The 11,577-nt window shown below is 37.3% G+C and overlaps 1 protein-coding gene across 2 annotated transcripts in view; it reads left to right on the top strand.

Annotated features, from left to right (window-relative positions):
• The first annotated feature begins 2,370 nt into the window (after positions 1-2,370).
• The window catches only part of LOC125263985 (sodium/potassium/calcium exchanger 3), a 50,329-nt gene continuing 41,122 nt past the window's right edge, over positions 2,371-11,577 (top strand). Inside the window, exons 1-2 of one of the 2 annotated variants that reach the window (XM_048183243.1) lie at positions 2,371-2,844; positions 9,008-9,100. In XM_048183243.1, coding sequence (XP_048039200.1) covers positions 2,736-2,844; positions 9,008-9,100 — 202 coding nt within the window. In that variant the 5' untranslated portion in view covers positions 2,371-2,735. The remainder of the gene's footprint in view (positions 2,845-9,007; positions 9,101-11,577) is intronic. The other variant, XM_048183244.1, reaches the window with a different exon arrangement.

Here is an 11,577-nt window from a genome sequence, read left to right as displayed (position 1 = left end):
CCCATCATTTCTGCCAGACTGTGAAAAGGAGAAGCACGTGAGAGGAGTGGAAGTCGCTTATTTACTTTAAAAACTGTTTTTGGCTTGTCAAAGTAAAATTTTAACATAACAGATGTAATGGCTGTTTCATCAAAGCAAATTTGTCCAGGTCTAAAACTATTTATGATGCATATTGGTGATTTAGCAACGTATAAAACCATGCAAGTCATTTAGCTAAATATTATTCTGAATTGGTAAGCTAGTTAGCTTTTCCTAAAATGGCAGCTATGGGGCAAAGTGAGCCAAATGCTGTGGGGTAAATTGAGCCAGTGTTTTAACTTACCCCACCATAAGGCATTGAATTCAAGTTAAATCTGAAGTATAAACTGGTGTCATTTCAATGTAATATTACGCAACTGGTTTAGTTTATCTTTATTTTCGAGTTTATTTGATAGGAACAGTGTACAAGTACACCAAATACTTCTCTGATACGAACCAGAGGATGTTTAATCATATATATCTTTCCACCTGTAGTCTCTAATGGCCTAACATGGTCGACATTGCAGAAAAACTACCATGTCAAGAATCTTTTGACTAAAATGTTTATTAGTTTCAGTGACATTTATTCATTCTTATTTAGTTTTTATTTAATTTTACTCAACAAACTCTCTATTTAGTCTGTTTATAGGAAGGTTACAACTTTGATGTTCAACATATTGTTTCAGAAATGCAAACAATGAAACATACTGAAATTTCAACTTCATTTGGTTGGTTTTATATTGTTTAATTTAGCTTTAAAAAAGAAATATTTGTAAAACATTTTTACAAAGAATATTTATAAAAGGAAATTTGATTATTAAATTGGTTATTAAAATAGGTACATTGTCTTTAAAATTTCACATGGGTTTGATTCAGATTCAGTCAGATGGTCAGTTTACACCCACCTACTGACTCGGCTCAACTTACCCCTAACCTGGGGTAAATTGAGCCAGAGGAACAATTTTTTATAAGCAGCCATATTTTTAGAACCCTTTGTCATACATGTATTCTGATCATTTAAAGGTGCCCTCGAATGAAAAATTGAATTTATCTTGGCATAGTTGAATAACAAGAGTTCAGTACATGGAAAAGACATACATTGAGTTTCAAACCCCATTGCTTCCTCTTTCTTATGTAAATCTCATTTGTTTAAAAGACTTCCGGAAAACACGCAGATCTCAACATAACACCGACTGTTACGTAACAGTCGGGGTGTACGCCCCAATATTTGCATATATGCCAGCCCATGTTCAAACATTAGACAAGGAAAGGCAGTATTAACGTCTGGATCTGTGCACAGACAAGGTAAGCAAGCAAGAACAACAGCGAAAAATGGCAGATGGAGCAATAATAACTGACATGATCCATGATAACATGATATTTTTAGTGATATTTGTAAACTGTCTTTCTAAATGTTTCGTTAGCATGTTGCTAATGTACTGTTAAATGAGGTTAAAGTTACCATCGTTTATTACTGTATTCACGGAGACAAGAGAGCCGTCGCTATTTTCATTTTTAAACACTTGCAGTCTGTATAATTCATAAACACAACTTCATTCTTTATAAATCTCTCCAACAGTGTGTAATGTTAGCTTTAGCCACAGAGCATAGCCTCAAACTCATAGAGAATCAAATGTGAACATCAAAATAAATACTTTACTCACATGATTCGATGTATGCACACAGCATGCATGACGAACATCTTGTAAAGATCCATTTGAGGGTTATATTAGCTGTGTGAACTTTGTAAATGCGCTGTAATATAGTCGAGAGCTCGTGAGGCAGGGGGCACGCGATTTAGGGGCGGCGACTGAAAAAATCAGTGCATAGTTAATGATGCCCCAAAGTAGGCAGTTAAAAAAATTAATTTAAAAAAAATCTATGGGGTATTTTGAGCTTAAACTTCACAGACACATTCAGGAGATACCTTAGACTTATATTACATCTTGTGAAAAAGCATTCTTGGGCACCTTTAAAATGATAGGAAACATCCTGAAATTACTTTAAATACCTTAATTGTACTTCTGCCTCATTTCCCCTTATCTTGAGGACCACATAAGTAAAAAATGGCTCATCTTACCCCACTCTCCCCTATATTAAATACAAGGGTGCTACTCATTCTATTATTTTTAGTAACGTCATCAGTATGAACCTGAGATAAGATGAATAGAAATATATCAAAATTATCATTTAACCTAGCACTTCGCCCAATCTTTTATAAAGCTCATAGATCTGAGCAATGGACTCGTACGAGTCTTTCGCCTCCTAGTGTTTTCTTATTGGTCGTCCACGACGTTACACGACGACTATTGTGGCAAGAGCCGCCCTCAAGTGGCAGCGGTGTGATTTGTCTGCTGTGTGTGTGAAAGAGAGAGAGAGAGAGAGAGAGAGAGAGAGAGAGAGAAAACATAGAGGGAGAGAAAGAGGGTACCATTTACAACGACCTTTCCAAATCTAATGGCATGTGAGCGCATTTGTGCGCTTTGAAGCAGATGATACCCGAGCACACACAGAACAGGTCTGCGCGTAAGGTTAGCGCTGCGATGCTTCTAAATAGTTTGAAACAGTGCCGTGTTAACTGCGATGAATAAAATCAAGGCAACTGAAAAGTTTAGTTTAGTAATAAGGTAGTCATCAGCCCTGCCTTACAACAGGAGGAATCTGCTGCTGCGGCGATCATGTTCTGACTCTGTCTGGTGCAGAACAGACGGAGCGGAATGAAGTCGGTGATATGGAGCGCCAGACGGCGGCCGTTCCAGCGCTTCTGCTGCTGTGCATTCGGGTTTCTCGTGGTTGTGTGGGTCGCACAGGTCCTGCAACTGACAGGTTAGGACATTCACAGACAAAACATTCATTAGTTTAACACGATCATCCCTTGGTTATGCATTTGTTCGTACCATGCATTTTCAGGGATTTTCTTTCTTTCTTTCTTTCTTTTTTTCTTTTTTGAGAATTTCATTTGTGTCTCAGCATCAATGTGACAGCCCATGAAGAAGAGCATGATTTTATGCACATAAAGGAAGTACAGTAGAGCAAATTATCCTTTGTAGCTATAAGATAAGAGTTTTGATTGATTATACAATTAAAAATAGCCTAATAATTTAGCTTATGGTTTTCATAAAGCAGCACTTAGCTAATGTTTGAAATGTAAAGTTTTTTTCCTCTGGCTTGTTCTGTCTGTAAAACCCCCTTCACACCTGCGTCACAGCACCGCTGAAAGATGGTTATGTATATATATATGGTAGGCTATATATATATATATATATATATATATATATATATATATAAAACCAATTAACCTGTAGTATGTGGTGCTGATTTGCAGTAGAAAGAGAGGGTGATGAGTGTTAGAGGAAGAGAGAGACAGACCAATGTATATAAACTATCCTACCTAAATCGAATTCTTTTCCTGCCTTAAGGGTTCAGACAGTTCCTAAACAACTTGATCATTGAGATTCATCTACCAGCATCTATCATTATTACTTATATTGTCTCTGGAAAATGGTTAAAGTGTACTGTTGAATGTATTGATAAGCATTTATGCTTTATTGCCATTTCTATTGAAACGTGTATGTCATGTAATGATGGAAGTGCAGTTTAGTACATTTAAAAATTAACTTTGAATGTAATATTGAGTAACACTCAGTAGTTAAAATTATAATCAAGTAACCTACTTTACATGTGATTTAGTATGTTCAACACATCAAAATAAGTGTACTTCTTTAAAGCACGACAACAGATTATTGAAATAATGTACTTAAAAGTAAAACTTTTAATTTGTAATTATTACAAACTTCACTTATCAAAAGTGTATTTAAGTGTGTTAAGAAGCAGTCATGAAAGTATTCTCTCTTTAAGTACACTTAAGTACACTACAAGTGCACATTCAATACATTTAAGCAAACTTCTTTTTCACAAAGGAGAGTAACGGCATATAGACAGATGGTCACTTTCAGTCTACAGTAGTTTGTACAAGTTGAAGAAACAATCTACTTACAGTAAGTGTACTTGTAAAATCGAATGATTTGACATTTCTTGAATAAAGCTATACCTACTGACAAACAGACCAAACCAGGACAACAAACTGTTCCTACTTGCAGTGGTCACATTGATCTTCGTGTGTGGCATCAGTTGTTTCATTTTTATGTTTTGTGATGACAGAGAGGACGGTTCTGCAGCAGAGGAGCCTATTTTACCCATATATAGCATCACAAAATGAAAGCTGAAAAAAATATGCCTTACACAAAGAGAGCAGGAGAGACAGTCTGATAAGAAACAGTTTTTAAATCAGTTGCGGAGAGCAACATTGCAGCAGTCTCTCTAAAAAGCAGAAGACTCAGGATAGAAGTCACTTGCATGTAGATCCATGTTCACTGATTTCTGAATTGTACAACAGTGGAGTTTAACAAACATAAACAGTCTTTAGTAGTAAATCCAACAATGAACACGCAAGGAGAACACAAGGAAAAAGCTTAGAAGAACAACCACGTAAAACATAGATGATACCGAAACCTACAGTATTAAAACACAAGGAAGTTAATCAACAGAAACTAGAACAGGTGAGCAACATAACCAGTAACCATGGAAACTAACTAGGGAAACAGGCGGACAGGCAGACAGGGAAAAACCAAAACTAAAACACACACAAAAAAACTGAAGATAAACATGACATTACATCCTCCCCACCTGGGAAAGTGCGTCCTCGCACCGAAACAACAACAACAAAAACAACAGTCCAACAGAGGAGGGAGGGTGGGGGCTCTGGAGGTGGACGTAAAGCTAAACACCATGCTGGTGCCGATGGAGGGAGGAGACGGGGTGGAGCCTGCTTTGACGGTCCAGGTGGACCCTGGCGGAACCGCAATGACGAGCAGCCGAGGTGAAGCCAGGGTGCCGGAGGACTAAGGCAAGCTGGTGTGACTGAGAACCAAGGCAGAATTAGAGGGAAGGGGTGGAGGGACGAGGCTCAGTTGAAGTCCTGAAAGTCCTTGGCATAGGCAGAGCAGAGACTAACCAAGGTGGAGCCGGAGGGACAAGGAAGAGCCGAGGGGTGAGTAGCCAAGGTGGTGACAGGATCCACATGCTAAGGTGGAGCTTGAGACCAGAAGGCCCGAGGCAGATATGAGCAGCAGTGGAGCCAGGGACTGAAGGGAGCCAGCAGAGGCGAGGCTGAGGAGATAGTTGGGAAGCTGGGTGGGACCATCAGCGAGGAAGGAGACTTGGAGCTGAGTGGAGAAGGGAGACTTTGGGGAATAACCTCTTTCAATCCCTCAAACCATCGTATTAGGACTTGGCACATCTCGCCCTCAGCGGCGAGAGTATGGGCGGGGCTCCATTCCATACCGTCAAACTCTGTATTCTGTCATGGTTGGTTACAATGAATTGCACGACAGATGGGGAAAACCAAAACTAAAACACAAACAAACTGAACATAAACCTGACAGTTTCCTGCTGATGAAGATTGTCATTTAAATTATCAGCCATGTTACAGTGGACTAATAATATTCTCTGGTTTTAAATTCTTCCATTTTTAAAAAAAAAAATTTTTTTACCGAAAACAACATCCACAAATACAATCCATAACACAAATCTCAAAATTTAGTAACAAGGGAAATTTGAATTTATGAGGTGCCAAAACATTGTCTTTACTAAAAGTAAATGTAGCAATATTTAGCTTCAATTTAAATATTTAATTTCCGCTTTAATTGAATGCAAACTTACATTTAAAAAATATTTTAGGATATATTTTACATTGCATGTGTAAAAACAACGTTACAAACTTACAAGGTTGGAACTACAGCTCTCGAGCTATACATACAAATACATTGTGCTCTTAGGCACAATAAGTAAGCTAACACATTCAGTACATTCTATATCTTTCACCACATTTACAACCCCAATTCCAGAAGTTGGGACATTTTGTAAAATGCAATAAAATCAAGAATCTGTGATTTGTTAATTCTCTTTAACCTTTATTTAATTTATTTCAGATTTTTTCACTGGCCAAATTAATTGTATTTTGTAAATATAAACAAATTTTGATTTTGATGGCTGCAACACACTCCAAAAAAGTTGGGATAAAAATAAAAGTGAAAAGATTATAGAATATTCAAGTTTAAGCTGTTTTGAAACAGTCCACTAATAGCAGGTTAACTGGTAATAGGTGAAGGGATGATGTCTGGGTATAAAAGGATCATCCACCAAAGCCTCACCACTTTGTGCCAAATTTCAAGAAAGAATTGTCAATCAATTCAAAAATCACATTTCCCAATGCAACATTGCAAAGAATTTAGGTCTTTCACCATCTGTCATACATAATATTATGAAAAGATTCAGGGAATCTAGAGAAATCTTAGGAAACCTCTGTTGAATGTGCATGACCTTTGAGCTCTCAGATGGCACTGCATGAGAAACCAACATGTTACTGTACTTAAATATGGCCACATGGGCTCGGGAGTACTTTGGAAAACCGTTGTCACTCAACACAGTCGGCCGCTGCATCAAGAAATTCAAGGAGAAAGCGATACATCAATTCTATGCAGAGATGCTGCCAAGATTCTCTGGGCCCGAGCTCATCTCAGATGGTCCAAAAGACAGTGGAAATGTGTGGTCAGACAAGTCCACGTTTCAGCTTGTTTTTGGAAAAAAACGGACATCAAGTTCTTAGTCCCAAAGACGAAAGGGCCCATCCAAAAAAAAAAAAAAAACATTTGTCATGCTATGGGGGTGCATCTGTGTCAGGCATGGGTAACTTGCATATGTGTGAAGGTACCATTGATGTGGAGACAAATACTGGAATTGTACAGAGACATATGCTTCCATCAAAATGACATCTTTCTTGGGAAGCAAGACAATGCCAGGCCTCATTCAGCACATGCTACATCAGAGTAGTTTCTTAGACACTAAACTGCAGAGTGGATGTGCTTGACTGCCCTGCCTGAAGTCCATTTCTGTCTCCTGTTGAAAATGTATTGCCCATCATGAAAAGGAGAATCAGACAACGATGACCACGGACTGTTAAACACCAAAACCTGCAACAATAAGTATCTTCAATTCTAAAACATTTAAAATGTGTAATTAAAAGGAAAGGTGATGTGTCTGTTCTAACTTTTTTGGAGTATGTTGCATCCATCCAAATCAAAATTTGTTTACATTTACAAAATACAATTAAGTTGGTTAGTGAAAACTTTGAAAATCTCTTGTGTGTGCTTTTGTCAGATAAATAAAGGTTAAAAAATTAACATATCACAGATTCTTGATTTTATTGCATTTTACAAAATGTCCCAACTTTTCTGGAATTGGGGTTGTAAATATATATACATTTTAAATCTATATATTTTAGTGTGTTAACAATCAGTGCCATTTTTGAGAAATGCACATGTGCATAAATGCGTAAAGTAGCCCCCGAGTATGATGTATGAGGGAACCCGCAATGAATCAAAGGTCAAATAAAGCAAAATGACAAGGAACAAAAACAGTGAAGTAGACCTCAGTTAGTTACAGCAGCATGTCAGAAAATGTTTTTTTTTTTTTGTGGAGAAAGCTGCTGACTGAATGAACTGCATTACAGGAGTAAAGTTTATGCCAAATACTGCATGGTAACGTGATTAAAAAATGACCGTCTTTCTGTTTATGTAAAATAATTGTATATATATATACATGACGTCATGACAGTCCTATATTGTTGAACTAACGTGGTTCGGGAAACAGTTGTGACTAGCTAGTTTTATAGTTCACATAAGCTGTTTCCTTATCAACCTTCTCTTTTTTCTGTTTGGCACCAATTGCATGTGCTGGACTATTATCGATTCCTTTGGTCTAGTTAGAACATCGAGTGTCCTCCTAGGCTTGGTCTGAATGTTTTCTGTGGGATATTTACCTAATTGGAGCCTGGGCATCTAATCTTCCTTTTTGCCAGGTTCTGTAGCCTGTATGTTTCATTCAATTATGTCATTAAAAACTCAGTGGTGATTCTTACACAAAAATCTAATTTTTGAGTGCAAATCACCATTGATACAAGAGAGTGCGGTGTAAACTACCTTGTTTATGTAATTCCCAGTGTATTTTTTACTGTTGTGTTGGCTAAGATATTTTGAAGCTGTAGTTTGATGAGCTACAAGTTTCTTATAAATAAAGCTACAGTGAAAGTACCCTTCTAAAAAAGTAGTTAGTTACTCTTTGATATTTAAGCTAACTGCATTGAAGGTCCTCTTTTTTTTTTTTTTTTTTTTTTACAATGTTACTATCAGATTGCAAATTACTCTGTAATTGTGCATGGGGAACTGTTTGTAAGTGAGTACAATGCAATACAATTATGTTTTTAAAGAGTATTGTTTTATTTTGTAAACTATCCAAAGATATACATTACACAAAATAACTAAATTCAGATTCCTTCAGAGTCACATACCTCTTGAAATACTGAACTGCACTTAAAAGGACTCTGTTCTCCAACGGAGAGTGATGAAATCTTCTTACTGAATAACATAAAAACAAAAATTTGAAAACTAATAATAATAATAAATTTAATTATCATCATAGAAATTTGATATACAGTAGTGCAGGCTAGTGATTCAATTTAAAATGCTGATTAGCATTACTCATTTGTATGTGTGTCCTTCAATCTGTGCAACAGAAAATGTTTTATGTATTCTCAAAGTATTCTATATAACCCTGGTTCATACTGTAGTTTTGTCACACTGTTGTGTTTTCTTGCTGCCAAGGGAAATCTAAACAAAATGGTTGTGTTTGTGTCAAGACGCACACTTGCGTGGTGGAGCTTGAAGTGCTGTCTGATGCTGAATGTTTTTACTCAAGCATACTTGCTCACAAATACCTTTTTTGGTTTATCTGATGGGTTCGTGTTCAAGCAAATGTTTTCATTAGCATTGTTGACTGTTGCTATGACTTTTATGCAGACATAAAAGTAAACAATTGTACATGTTTTGTTGTGAAAGGTGTATAGGTGAATTAATTTCTTTTGTCTTTACAGAGTTGGAGTCTTCGTGGCCAGAAACTGACTTTCCCAGACGCAGGGTCCTACAGTATGGAATTGATAATCAAACAATTGACACTCCCAGAGCAGGTGGGAATCAAACATTTTACAGTATTTGCATTTCATAAAATTTAAAATCTTTAAATTCATATTTAAGATTCTATGGTGCGCTATTCATTGAGTGTTTTCATGGTAATTTATACAAACTACTGAGAGTATATATTTGTTTTTCCAAAAGGCCACTGCTTGAAAGATATACAACATTTACACAGTAAATCTGTTTGTGCATGTTTTTATCTCTAGGCTATTATGGTTGCATGGAGCATATTCTCAAAACTCCCCTTGTGAAAAAGAAGTGTGCTTCATTGTACTGAATGTGCACTAGTGTACTTGAAATCTTAAATATATATAATGATCATACAAATTAAATGTTTAACTTTAAAGTAAATTTTAATTCAGTACATTAATTAATTATGAAATGCATATAAAAATGTACTTAAGTCAGTCAAAAACACTCTAAAGTTCAGCAAACTGCATTTAATATAAATTGAAACTACTATCTTAGTCTCAGAAAACATTACATTCAGTTTGCACTTAAGTATGATTTTTTAAAAGTATATTATTTCCATAAGAAGTACTCTTTTTAAAAGCATGCTAAGGTGTACTTTTTCACAAATGTCTACTTGGCCTTCAGAAAGCAGTGTTCTGTCTGAAGGGGCCAAGTTGTTGCCAAACATCATCTTTAAGGTGTACAAAAAGGAATGGAACAGAAAACATACACTGTCCAGGGATATTAAGAAGCTACAGCAAACATAAACAGAAGTCAGGAACAGACGCTCTGCTGTCTCATCTGAAGAAAAGTTACAGACATTGATCTCAGACAAATACATTTGTTGTTATTATTGTAATTCTGTTGCCATTTGTAAATGCAAAGTACTGAGAACTGAGATCGCAGCATGGTCTGTCTGCTCTTATCTATGTGCGCACAGCAAGCAGTTTAAATAATGCCATATACCATTGACTGGATGCTTGAAGCAGTTAGTTGCCAAAATTAGCACTAGGAAAGATCAGATTGAGTGTTTGATGAATAAAAATGCGCAAGATCCAGTTGCACTTTTGGTCACATGATGGAAAATCAGTGTTTCTGAATTATCTGTTGCAGTGTTAAGTGTAGCAGCCCTTTGTGTTTATTTTGATATACAGTATATGTATATTGCTGTTTTTAAATATAAAAATGCCTGTGCTTACACTGCAAGTGAGTGGCTTAAGTTGCAACAAAAGTAGTATGCACCCATTGTAATTAACAAAGTTATCAACAGTTGTGTTGCACTGAGGAAAAGAAGTCAATTTTAACATACTTTTAAAAATAGTACTTATTACAGAAAAAAATATATGCCGTACTTAAGTGCAAACGGAATGTAATGTTTTCGGACACTTTATAGCATGTTAACCTTTTTTTTTTTTTTTTTTTATTAAATAAAAATATAGCTGCAATCAGCAATGATTGGGCCCAAGCCCCAGTGCCACCACCACCCCAGTGGCTTTAGGAAAACGTCTTGGGTTACTTTACTGTAACCCTGTTCCCTGATAAAGTGGGAACGAGATGCTGCGCTTAGCGCTATGGGAACAGCTTTGCGTGACCATCTGTGAGTACTGTGTATAACACGTCAATGAAATTGACATTGAAATTGACAGCCTCAGATGGTGACGTCATAGTAATGCACGCTCGTCTGTATAATTAGATGTACCACAGGAGCATCTTCAGGTATCACATTGTCTGAAGAACGGTCCTGGGACATCCTCAGTGCGGCAACGCAATGTTCGGCCAACACGACATTATCAATAAGAGGCAAGATCCTTGCTGGTGAACTTTGGCTAGAACTCCCGGGAGCAGAGAAATTGGGGGAAAAGCATATAGATGAGGCTGAACGATCATCAAAGACCACTGCCGAGCTTGACAGGGAGGTGTCTGTTGTTAGCATTTTGCAACGGCAAGGCACATCTAGAGTAGGACCCAAGATGAGGAACTTGGGTCTGAGCCACATAGAGAGGGTACGTAGTCCAGAACACGTCATCTGCCTTTGGGGATTGGACCTTGGATGAAATCCCCTGGCTTTGAGTCACAACTGGAATGGTCTCATGTTCAAGAGGCCCATAGGGATCACCGTGGACGCAGATGCCATGAGACCTAATAACCGTTGATACTGACGAATAGTAAGAACTTGACCTAGCCTGACTTTGTTCAAGGTGTACTGGATGGTCATGACTTGAGCGGGAGACAATTGTGTGTGCATCGTGATCGAATTCCATATGACCCCTAAGTATGTCGTTCTCTGGGTAGGAGAGAGAACGCTTTTGCTGGCATTGAGTCTCAACCCCAGAGAGACAAGAAAAGCTAGAATGACATCTCTGTGTTGTTACGCTAGCTTATGTGACTGTGCTAGTATCAACTAGTTGTTTATGTAATTCAAAATGCAGATGCCCTGGAGTTGCAAAGGAGCTAGCGCTGTATCCATGCACTTTGTGTATGTGTGGGGTGATAGGGCTAGGCCAAATGGAAGAACCCG

Source organism: Megalobrama amblycephala, linkage group LG3 (genome assembly GCF_018812025.1).
Source record: "Megalobrama amblycephala isolate DHTTF-2021 linkage group LG3, ASM1881202v1, whole genome shotgun sequence".
Classification (NCBI taxonomy): Eukaryota; Metazoa; Chordata; class Actinopteri; order Cypriniformes; family Xenocyprididae; genus Megalobrama; species Megalobrama amblycephala.
This window is presented reverse-complemented; position numbering and strand designations above follow the sequence as displayed.